Source organism: Physella acuta, unplaced genomic scaffold, assembly GCF_028476545.2.
Source record: "Physella acuta isolate Inbredline_101_S28 unplaced genomic scaffold, ASM2847654v3 ptg000317l, whole genome shotgun sequence".
Taxonomy (NCBI): Eukaryota; Metazoa; Mollusca; class Gastropoda; family Physidae; genus Physella; species Physella acuta.
The window spans coordinates 269,598-282,089 of NW_026731836.1; the positions used below are offsets into that span (position 1 = coordinate 269,598).

General features: G+C 40.1%; 1 protein-coding gene across 4 annotated transcripts in view; it reads left to right on the top strand.

Annotated features, from left to right (window-relative positions):
- The first annotated feature begins 3,839 nt into the window (after positions 1-3,839).
- LOC131940456 (uncharacterized) overlaps positions 3,840-12,492 on the top strand; it is a 45,705-nt gene continuing 37,052 nt past the window's right edge. For 2 of the 4 annotated variants that reach the window (XM_059299105.1, XM_059299107.1), the window contains exons 1-4: positions 3,840-3,917; positions 4,982-5,141; positions 5,646-5,927; positions 6,210-6,567. In XM_059299105.1, coding sequence (XP_059155088.1) covers positions 3,915-3,917; positions 4,982-5,141; positions 5,646-5,927; positions 6,210-6,567 — 803 coding nt within the window. In that variant the 5' untranslated portion in view covers positions 3,840-3,914. Of the gene's footprint in view, positions 3,918-4,981; positions 5,142-5,645; positions 5,928-6,209; positions 6,568-8,522; positions 9,503-12,492 lie in introns of those variants that run through there. The other 2 variants (XM_059299104.1, XM_059299106.1) reach the window with 2 other exon arrangements.

Sequence of the window (12,492 nt, forward strand, 5' to 3'; positions counted from 1 at the left end):
CTTGGAAACAGTTTGTATGATTTACTTGGACTCAATGTGCGAGAAGCTGGTTAATTTTATTCGTTTATTTACAGTCTCACACCACTGTAATATTTTTTTTTATTTACCAATGTATAATTGCAAATATTTTGTAGTCTTAGAATCAAATGTTACACACATAGCAAATTTGCAACCACTGAACACTGGAATCATGGGACGGGATGGCCTAGCGATAGAGTTAGACTGCTAACCCAAGAATCTTGAGTTCGAATCCGAGTTCAAATCAGTGGAACGTCCCTGAGTCCACCCAGCTCTGATGGGCACCTAACTTACCTTAGGGAAACAAAGTTGGCTGGGCATAGTGCTGACCACACTATCCCTTCATATGCCTAGGTCAATGAATCAGATGGACTCTACTTCATCTGCCCCAAGTGTCTTGGGCACGAACGGGACTAAGAAGAAAAAGAACACTGGAATCAAATCTGTAACTCTAATGTAAGGGAGATGAAATATTCCCTAAGAAGTTGGTTTTTTAAAGAATCGAATTCTTATAGTGCAGGCCTACTACATATCTAAATGAGACGATTCATAATATACTTTAGGCCTACATTTGTTATATAAGTTATAAACTTGTAGTGTGGGGAAGACCATTAAGAATGTAGAGGGGAAATAGTAGAGGATCTGACCACAGTAAAACCTGATATGAACTAGGGTGGCTCGCTAAGGATGGAGAGGCTTGCTGGAGTTTTGTTGCTGCCTTATGCCCCACATGGCAAAAGTTTTGTTGCTGCCTTATGCCCCACATGGCATAAGTTTTGTTGCTGCCTTATGCCCCACATGGCATACGTTTTGTTACTGCCTTATGCCCCACATGGCATAAGTTTTGTTGCCGCCTTATGCCCCACTTGCCGAAGTTTTGTTGCTGCCTTATGCCCAACATGGCAAAGTGTTGTTGCTGCCTTATGCCCCACATTGCATAAGTTTTGTTACTGCCTTATGCCCCACATGGCATAAGTTTTGTTGCTGCCTTATGCCCCACATGGCAAAAGTTTCGTTGCTGCCTTATGCCCAACATGGCAAAGTGTTGTTGCTGCCTTATGCCCCACATGGCATACGTTTTGTTGCTGCCTTATGCCCCACATGGCATACGTTTTGTTGCTGCCTTATGCCCCACATGGCATACGTTTTGTTGCTGCCTTATGCCCCACATGGCATACGTTTTGTTGCTGCCTTATGCCCCACATGGCAAAGTGTTGTTGCTGCCTTATGCCCCACATGGCAAAATCTTCGTTGCTGACTTATGCCCCACATGTCATAAGTTTTATTGCTGCCTTATGCCCCACATGGCAAAGTTTCGTTGATGCCTTATGCCCCACATGGCATAAGTTTTGTTGCTGCCTTATGCCCCACATGGCATAAGTTTTGTTGCTGCCTTATGCCCCACATGGCAAAAGTTTCGTTGATGCCTTATGCCCCACATGGCAAAAGTTTCGTTGATGCCTTATGCCCCACTTTGCATCAGTTTTGTTACTGCCTTATGCCCTACATGGTATACGTTTTGTTGATTAAAAAGAAATACAGAAATCAACCGAAGTTTGTGATAACTTTTTAGCGCAATTTCCATTCTGGAGAATTGCGTTTATTAACCCGTCATTTCTGGATGTATGAATGAATGGATGGATGGATGGATGGATGTGTGTCCGCAGCTTTAAGTCGTATCTCCTCCTCAACGAAGCAATATCGATGACTAGTTCCAAAAGCAATTATGTTAAGCAAGTTACGAGGATGAACATAGGCCATAAAAATTACGGGTTTCTTTCATGGATTTCCCGGTAAAGCCAAAAAACCTCGAAAAAAAAGCAGTTTTTGGCCCATATCTCGGCAACCAGACCACTAAGCGACTTGAAACATGTACCAATCGATTCCTGCCATAATTTAGAACAATATTGCCGAAGAAAGTTTTCAAAAATATCCTTTCGTTCGGTCACAAAATTTTTTTGAATCAATTAAAATTTGGACCGAATTAGTAGGCATTTTTTCCAACCACACCACACGCGTCATCACGTTCAATAGCTGCGCCATCGCGTTCCATGGCTGCGCCATCACGTTCAGTAGGCGCGCAATGGTTTTTAGTCATGTAACTCTATTGTAAATAAAACATGTAAAATACTGAAAAAAATTAATAAAAAACGTTTTAATAACTAACCAATGGTTTTACTAACCCTGCTCTTGATTTACGCTACGACAGAGCTATTTTTAGATAACATAAGGAAATTGCGCTAAAATTGTCACTAGACTTTTTAATTACCTTGTTTTGGGTTGGCGGAGATATTGGTGAGTTAAAAAAAAAAGGAAGTTTAGAACCTTCCACAACCTTGTAACACGATTGTCTGTTGGGGGGGGAGGGTATGACGCTGTCTAGGCCGGATTTAAGTGAGAAACCGTTTGGGCCACAACCCGAGGCTCTGTTGCCTGAGAGGGGTGAGGGAAACGCCCTTTTTAGGTCTCAAACTGGAAACTTTATTATAAAATGTACATCTGCGAAAAAGTTGTCAGTGTTAGAGCATATCACCAATGCTCAGACATGGGAGAAGAACATAATCCAGGCAGAGGCGTAGCGACCCTTCCCGGCGCCCGGGGACAAACTTTCGATTTGCACCCCCCATCAAACTTTCGATTTGCACCCCCCCCCCCTCAAACTTCCAATTTGTTTTTCCAACCCATTTTGGCGCCACCTAAGGTCGGCGACCGGGGACATATGTGTCGTTGTCCCCCGCTACGCCTCTGAATCCAGGGCACGGTGCCCCTGGGGGGGGGGGGGGGGGTAGGCGAGGCGGAGAGCCCAAAAAAATGACACAAAGGGCTAGACCGGATTGTCATGTGTAGATTTTACTTAGATTCACGTAGGAGAGAAAGTTGGCAAGGCATTATGTAGTAGCGCACCCTAATCTACAGTACCTACGTTATCTGATAGACAGGTCGATTTAAAAGAGAATAAAAATCCATTTGGTTTGCATGTTTATTTTTATAAAACACTTGAAAGGAGGTGACAGCTAGACAAAGTTACATTTAGTTGATATTCTTACAATATTTATTTTCTTATACAATTTAAAAAAAAGTAACATTGCATCGAATCCAGAGGCGTAGCGACCCTTCCCGGCGCCCGGGGACAAACTTTTCGATTTGCACCCCCCTCGAGATTTTGATTTGCACCCCCCCCCTCGAACTATCGATTTGCACCCCCCCCCTCGAGATTTTGATTTGCACCCCCTCCCTCAAACTTTCGATTTGCACCCCCCCACCCTCGAGATTTTGATTTGCACACCCCCTCAAACTTTCAATTTGCACCCCCCTCAACCTTTCAATTTATTTTTCCAACCCATTTTGGCGCCCCTAAGCTCGGCGCCCGGGGACTTATGTCCCCCCCCCCGCCCCCCCCCCCCCTCGCTACGCTACTGATCGAATCAACGGAACCAAGAACAAGGATTCCACACATCGCTTTTTTTTAAAAAGATGCAATGAGTAGCTCAATGATCTGAATCAGTTGAGACATTTTTGAACATTGTGACCACTATAAATTGTGTGTAAGCCCTGACGGGGGGGGGGGGGGGGGGGAAGGGGGTTAAAAATCCCTATCTAAATCTACACCCAGGCTAACCAATTATCGTGCGTCAGTGCTACCATCGCTTTCCCTGTTAACTACTGTGTTAATGAGGTTTTGTTTTGTTATGATTTTTCAATACTCGCTTTCCATGTTAACAATTTTATTTAAATGTTTCTAAAAATAAACTTCCCATTAATCTCTAAACCTCTTTATCATGCTTTTGTTGTAAATTTTGACGCGTTGCTTTAATAAACAACGTATACAGGAAGCAACTAGACCCTAAGACTAGAGTGAGACTTGAGTCTAGATAAAAATTGATGAATATGCCAATATGGTAAGTGTAGAGTAGTTATTTTGTTGTTTGAGACACTAACCTTTCCGCAATAAATGGCGGTTGTTGTATGTTATTGTGATTTGTTATAGAATCGAGCATTGATCAGTAACTTAAAAATCAAGAAAAAGCATTCAAAGGACATGACAGTTCATCATTATTGTTGACATGGATAGGAATCTTTATTTTTTTTTTTAAATTAGATTTTGCCATCAAAGCAGCCGTATACAAATGTAAAAAAAATAAATAAAATGAAAATAGTAAGGAGATTTAATATTTTTAGAATCAATGTCATAAAAATTGCAAATCCAGAGAACTTGCCATTTTATTTTTAGTTTAAGGCTTCATTTCTATTTATTTTTTAATCAAGCCTGTTATAACCTGAAGTTTCATAATATTCACGGTATTCTGAAACCCCAACTTCATAGTAATTTGTTATATAAATATTTAATATATGAGAGATGGCTATGTAAAGAAATGTTATGTAATCTAGATCTACAGCTATCTGAGCATAACATGTCCCCATTTGTCAAGAACAATATCTGCTTCTTTACTGGTCAGATAGTCACACAAGAATCTGATATATTTATTTACTTTGAATACACTGGATTCAGTTAACAAGTTGTACCGTAATCACGTCAGGGGGGGGGGGGGGTCATCCATAAATGACGTCACGCTTTTTTGACGATTTTTACCTCTATCCCCCCTTCCATCCGTTACAGTCGTTTCACAAACTTAGCCAGACCCCCAACCCCCTAAAATGACGTCACAACTCAGCCTACCCCCCCCCCCCACAAGTTGCATTTGAACTTTTCTTTAAACATCCATATTTTTCCGAAAACTTTTCAATGTGTGTCCTGTGTACAACTTTACAGTAGTCGACCTGTAGTTAAATGTGCTACTTTACAGTAGACTACTTGTAGTTTGATGTGTGTACTATGTGCTACCTTACAGTAGACTGTTAAATATGCACAAATATAAACATGTCCTCCCCCCCCCCCTAAAGTTTTACACTGATTTCGAATCAACCCCCCTCCCCTCTCCACCTACTTTATCTTGTTTTCCAGATGACACCCATGTTGATGACGAGGTACACGAGTACAGCCGTCTTGTTGCTGGGACTCTGGACACTCCCTTCAAGCGGCGAGGTTACCCAGAACTCTAGTCATGGAACCTGCAGCGCCCCTATGTCTCAGAATGGCGCTCTTGCCCTGGTACCGACCGTCGGTATGTCTGTGTCTATGTCTTGTCTATACAATGGGGGGGGGTGCGGTCTGTACCGGGTGACACCATTTAAGGGTGACACCATTTAAGGGTGACACCATTTAAGGGTGACACCTACCTAATCTGAAAATCGTAAAATTATAGAGTCAAAACAATGTTTTAGCTAGTTAAAAAAAAGTAGGTGTAGAGGGATGACGCCCAATCGAAAATGCTAACTTGTTGTAGGGGGGGGGGGGGGGGGGATGAGGGTGACATCCTTAGTTTCCGCACCGGGTGTCACCCAATCTATTAACGCCACTGAGTCAGTCTCTGTGTAAGTCTTTGTCGATGTTTCAGTTAAAAAACCTCCGAAACAGGCACAACTTATATAATTTTATTATTATTATTAAACCTTATATCCCCAGTTTCTAAAATAAACTATGCACATGTACATAGTATCATCAGTTGACTATATAATAGACAAAAACATTAGCTTGTGATACTGATTGTAATTTTTTTTTCCACCAGAATACGACACTCTGTATTTGACAGTCAATGCTATGTTGAAAGAGTTAAAAGCTCTGGGGCTGGCTGTCAATGACCTAAAAGATCTGAGTCAAGCTATGTTGAAAGAATTAAAAGATGTGGGGCTGGCTGTGATAGAGTTAAAAGACCGGAGGCTGGCTGTGATAGAGTTAAAAGATCAGATCGCTGCCGCCAACAACTCGATCGACAAATGTCACGAGGTGATTGATAGAATGTTTTGGATGATGGTCATATTTCTTTCTGTCATTGGACTAGGCCTGTTGGGTAAGGATTGTATTTCTAGAGTTAGCAAACATAGATATATTTAATAAGAGACAGTCGTGATTATGGGAATCCATGGGGGATTCCTGACTCACTTTAGGGAATGTAAAGACAGCTTGACATATTCCTTCATATGCCAAGGTCACTGAAACATGAACTGTACTTAAGAAGCGAGGGGCGTTGACAACATAACGGGTTCGGCTCCAACTTCTGATGCGACCGTTTACCGTGACGTCGAATGACAAAATACATATACTCTAATTAAATTTCTTTTAAAATATCTAGGTCTGTACCTCTACAAGACCTTTTCCGTACTAAACATCGGCGGGATCCAAAATATATTCAACGGTCCAGGGACAGCACATGTAGTAGTCCATTTATCTGTGGCAGCCGAAATAAATTCTAACGCATCTGACCAATCAATGCCCGGCACAGCTGAGGTGCCCACCAATAGGAGCGAGTCTGCTGACCCGGCCGGTTTGACTAACGCTGCGCCGGATGGTGTGCCGGTTGGTGCGCCGGATGCTGTGCCGGTTGAAGTGCCGGTTGAAGTGCCGGTTACTGTGCAAGTTGACGAGCCGGTCCCTGCATCCACAACTGACAATACTGCTAGCCTGGTTACAATGAAAACAAATAGCCAGAAGTAAGTTGTTTGATTTGTTACAAAACTTACATTAAGTTGTTTGATTTGTTACAAAACTTACAGTAAGTTGTTTGATTCGTTACAAAACTTACCTTAGTTGTTTGATTTGTTACAAAACTTACCTTAGTTGTTTGATTTGTTACAAAACTTAACTTAGGTTGTTTGATTTGTTACAAAACTTACCTTAAGTTGTTTGATTTGTTACAAGATTTACAGTAAGTTTTTTGATTTGTTACAAAACTTACCTTAAGTTGTTTGATTTGTTACAAAATTTACCTTAGTTGTTTGATTTGTTACAAAACTTACTCATGATTCTCGCGGCCTCCTGAACCTTCAGGTTTTCCTGGAATTCTCCTGAAATTATGAAAATGTCCTGAAATTTTACTAGCATCGATCATTTTAGTGAATTTTGTTCGTGCTTTATAGGTGATCAGATATGCCGATCCAGCAAAATTTGCTTAGGTTTCTTTGTCGATTCTGTTCATAAAAGGCAAAAACTCTTAAATGTAGACCTACATCTGTCTTAAATCAACGTCCCGGTCGGTTTGGTTTATTTTTTTTCATGTCTTCCTACGAGTGTGGCCAATTTGATAGGCTTGAAGATCTTTTTTTTAAAATTGGTAATTTCAAGTAGGTCTAAATCTAGTTTTTAGCACAGGTAATTTCATTAAATTGTCCGTTAGGCCCTAACTCTACTTTCTATTATCTCGCGCGTGGCAATACTATATTTACCCCTACCCCCCCCCCCCCCCCCCACCCCCAATCCCGCATCTCAGTTTCTCTTTCTCATAACGGGAAACAACTAACCCCGTGAACGTGTTATATGAGGTTCTATACTTATCAGAATGTCGGGATGATTATTTTTGGCCCAAACGTTTTGTATTTTCAAGTTTTATTTCTAAAGTGCAGCTTAAAAGTCCTATCTAATGTTATGAGATGGATTTGTTTCAACAGGCCTCAGAACTAGTGTGGAGAAAGGAGGGGGGGGGGTGTAAAAACAGGCTAAATTCTTGGAAGTTAATCATTATATAAGAAAAGTGTCAAATTTATTCTATCTAAACGAGAATGTACTTTAACTAAAATAAATGGTTTTGAAACAGTTGATTTTTAAAATTACAAATGCTATGCTACATAGCATTTTATATAGACCCCTTTCATATCTTGGAAGTTTTAAACTTTCTTCCATTCGGCGCCGGGTTCAGTCGTTGTTGCTTTACATTAAATTTTGTCCTGAACTTAGGGGTTTTCTCTTGGAAAAACTCCTGGAATTTTCTTAAAAAACAACTGGAATTTCAGGTTCACTTTGGTGTAGGAACCATGAATCGAGTTTTCTGTAGCAAATGCCATAAAAATGTATTTTAAAATGCAAACTGCTAAACTTCAGTAATAAAAGTATTTTTTAAAAAATGTTAAAAGTATAACGACACTTTCTGACCCCCCCCCACCCCCTTAATGTAACTGTTGTTTTGATCAACTTCCTCTACCCCTGGAGTGTGACGTCATGTATGAACTACCACTTCATTCCGTTAAGAGAGTTTTTGTTTTTCTAGCTGCATACCCATTTATTGGGCCCATTTCATCATCGTTTCTCTTTTTTGTGTGCCCCAGACACATGGGTTCCCACAGAAAGCTCCCTTCACTTGTGTCCAATTAGTTGATATTAAAGCTGTTTCTTTCAGGCACCTCTTCGGGGGCTCATTGCCCCCACCCCTCCCGGGCCTGACTCAATAAAAATAATATAACATTCATTTAGAAATACATACTGTAACCAGTGTCCGCCCTCCCGGAAATTTAGGTACGCCCCTCTATACAAAAGTTAAAAAAATTACTTTTAAGATCGACGTACTAAATTTTATTGGAGAATCTCGATATTGGACCGATACATAGATTGTGGCTTGTTATTAGTTTTCCCTGTTAACTAGTTCATGTAAATCGTTTAATTATTTTATTCCCAGCAGTGATGATAAAGAGGATGATGAAACACTGGTGCCATTGTCACTTGAGACGCCACACTGAGTTCCAGAGAGTATCCAGCCTCGACTGAGATTCATTCCTTCCTCTGGGTTAGCTTTATACGTCTATAAGTGCCCCATTCAATGTACACCCCCAGCTATATTTCTTATTTTTGCATTCTTTCTTTATTTAAAAAAAAATATTTGAATTGTTTTGAAAATAAGCATTCTTCCTAATCTATTAAATGTCTTCTGATCTAAGAGCATTAATCAAGTGTAATACCTCAGCTACGTTTCTTTTTATTAACAATGTTGTATTATATAGAAATAATATAGAATTGTTTTAAAACTTAAAGTACTTTCCCTATTTAAACTATTACGTGCCAATACAATCAGATTGTTTGATTAACCTCAGAAATAAATTACATTTATAATGTATGTTTAGAAAGTAAAAACAGAAAAGATTCGTTCTGCAGTTTTGGATTATGCTATACAGTAAAACTCAATCCGGCTTAACGGACGTGAGTTGTAAGTGAACACATGTGAGTTTTGTGTAAACTTAGGTGGCTGGAGTTGTTTTATGACAGTTCCGTCTGTGTGGTAGGGCACCAACCCGGGTTGTGTAAGCTGGTGATAGGCGGAGTTGGTGTATTATACAGCTAAGTGATTTTTGTGTTAGTCAAACTTTAGTTGGGACATGGTTGAAGGGAGGTCTGACGGTGCACGGCTTAATGGAGTACAACCCCTCCCACCCCGCTTACATTTTGAAGACAAAATTCGTTTCCTGGTGCTGGAATTTTATATTCTAGAATGTGGCCATTACTGTACATACGTTTGAGATGTATATAACATCAGATGTTTACATTTAGCTATATAGCAATTTTTTTCCTGTTTTTATTTACTTTAACGTTTTTGATGATTATATTATAAAATGTGGCCATAACTATACAGACGTTAAAGATGTTTATAATTCAGATGTTTACATTTACCATTATAACAATTAAAATTTTTTTTTTATTTTGACATAGATCTATATGATGATTAAATGAGTTAAAGTTGAAGCTGTTGTTAATTTTTTTAAAAATCTCGTTTCATAATAAGATGTTTAAACATTTTTTTTTCTGTTAAAAATGAGACTATTATTGTAAAAAAATATTTTCTTTTAAAAAATGAGATTTTAAACTGCGCGGTCGACTCAGTACAGCTGATGGTTATTGCACCGAAAAGTCTCGAGAAGGAACCCCCGGGCAGATGAGGCTCGATAGCTGGGGTCTTTAACTCTTCTAGGTGCAACATATCCAAAAGCAAACAACTGCTGCCTTATAGTTTGTTCTTGGTTGGGCAAATGCTATGAAAGCAAATCCAAAATGAAAAGCATGCTGAAATCGGAGTCAAAGGCGCTAACAAGTTGACACATAATACTTAATTGTGTTGGAGGGGATCCCTTCCAACACTACAATTATGAACCATGAAAAAAAAGATAAAAAGAAAGTGGCAACTCATTAAATGTGTAACTTAAAAATATAAATTCAATCTATAAAGGATTTTGATACAATTTAAACGAGAAAAAATAATTAAAAAATAAAATACTACATTGAGTCAACATAACTCAGATGGTGGTTTTAATGTCCACCCTCTTTATGTTAGCTGTAATGAGAAGAAATTTGTAACAATAGAACTTATTTTAAACATTGTGACCATGCATGGATTACTGAAACAAAGAAAACTTACACACGGCAGTAAACGGGTTTGAATCACAATATGAAATCAGGCTATTCATGGACGCACTAGAGAAGAATTACCTTTTGGTATGCTTTTACTTTAAACCACAAAAAGAAGAATTAGCAAATAATTAAGAATAGCAAAAGAGATTTAATATTAAACTCCATGGAAAGGAAATCAATATTTTCGCATTTAACGAAGACAAATAAATCTTGGAAACATTGACATGTTTGAGAAACTCTTTAGAGTGTTTGACTAATCTGAAAGTGAATTATTGAAAATTCGAAAGATAAATTAATGTGAATCTTGAATGAAAACGAACTTGAGAGTTGCATTCCTCAGCTGAAAGAAGAAGAAAAAGCTACTCTGATACACAATCGATTCAATGTTTCTTAAATGTAGTCAGCATTCCTGATGATGTAGTAGATGCTTTATGGGACTTGTGCTTTAATTGTACGTGACTCACGTTAGGGAAAGTAGAGTTGGCTGGGCCTAGTGTTGACCACAATATCCCTTCATATGCCGAACTTACAGACATGGGTGAACTCTATCTCATTTGCTCCATCGCCAGTGTAGAAAGCTAAACTTTCTTGACTTATTTGGATTTGGTAAGTAATTTTTCGGCCCATAACATAGTGACACCGTGTTAGGATACATGCCTTTCGTGTTGTAGTTCTATTTGTTTATATTTACATCTGCAAGCGTAGATTTTCAAGAGTGCCTTATTACATGAAAGCTTGTTATTAAAACGTTTCTTATGAATTAAAATAAATATATCTAGGACTACTTTATTACACATTTAAAACAAGGTACGACAGGGGAGGGAATGATCTTCGTCTAATCATACCTGTCGCACACTTGGATTCTGGAGCAGGAGTTGTTTTTTATGTGAGACCAATGGCTGAAGGAGAATTCCCTGACAGACCAATGGCTGAAGGAGAATTCCCTGATAGACCAATGGCTGAAGGAGAATTCGCTGATAGACCATTGGCTGAAGGAGAATTCGCTGATAGACCATTGGCTGAAGGAGAATTCGCTGATAGACCAGTGGCTGAAGGAGAATTCGCTGATAGACCAGTGGCTGAAGGAGAATTCCCTGACAGACCAGTGGCTGAAGGAGAATTCCCTGACAGACCAGTGGCTGAAGGAGAATTCGCTGACAGACCAGTGGCTGAAGGAGAATTCCATGACAGACCAGTGGCTGAAGGAGAATTCCCTGACAGACCAATGGCTGAAGGAGAATTCCCTGACAGACCAATGGCTGAAGGAGAATTCCCTGACAGACCAGTGGCTGAAGGAGAATTCCCTGACAGACCAGTGGCTGAAGGAGAATTCCCTGACAGACCAGTGGCTGAAGGAGAATTCGCTGATAGACCAGTGGCTGAAGGAGAATTCCTTGACAGACCAGTGGCTGAAGGAGAATTCCCTGACAGACCAGTGGCTGAAGGAGAATTCCCTGACAGACCAGTGGCTGAAGGAGAATTCCCTGACAGACCAGTGGCTGAAGGAGAATTCCATGACAGACATCCCTCTGATGGACGCCGTAAAGGATGTAAAGGCCTCTAGGATAACGTTTGGGCCGTTTGGCACTGACCTTGCTACATATAACAAGAGCGAGTCTGCTGATCCGGCCTCTGTTTGTACAGCTGTTTTGGTTGATGTGCAAGTTGATGTGGCGGTTGATATGGCGGTTGATGTGGCGGTTGATGTGCAAGTTGATGTATCAGTTGATGTGGCGGTTGATGTGCAAGTTGATGTGTTAGTTGAAGTGGCGGTTGATGTGCAAGTTGATGTATCAGTTGATGTGCCGGTTGATGTGGCGGTTGATGTGGCGATTGATGTGCCGGTCGATGTGCAAGTTGATGTAGCGGTTGATATGCCGGATGATGTTGCGGTTGATGTGCCGGTTAAGGTGCCGGTTGATGTGATGGTTGATGTGGTGGTTGATGTGCCAGGTGATGTGCAAGTTGATGTCTCCAAAAGTCTCAATTTGGAATCCTTGTTCAAGTCAGTAGACCGTTAGGGAAAGTAAAGGCAGCGGGGCATAGTGCTGACCACACGATCTCTTCATATGCCGAGGTCAGAGAAATAGGTTAACATTACTTCTTTTGCCCCATGGACCGTCAGGATCGAAAGGGAACTTAAGATTTTTTTTATAGATCTCCAGTTCTTTAGGCGAACGAAAGCAGCTGCTGGTGTTCATACCTCTCCATACGCTAGTACAATAATGACCTGTAGGTCAAACCAGTGC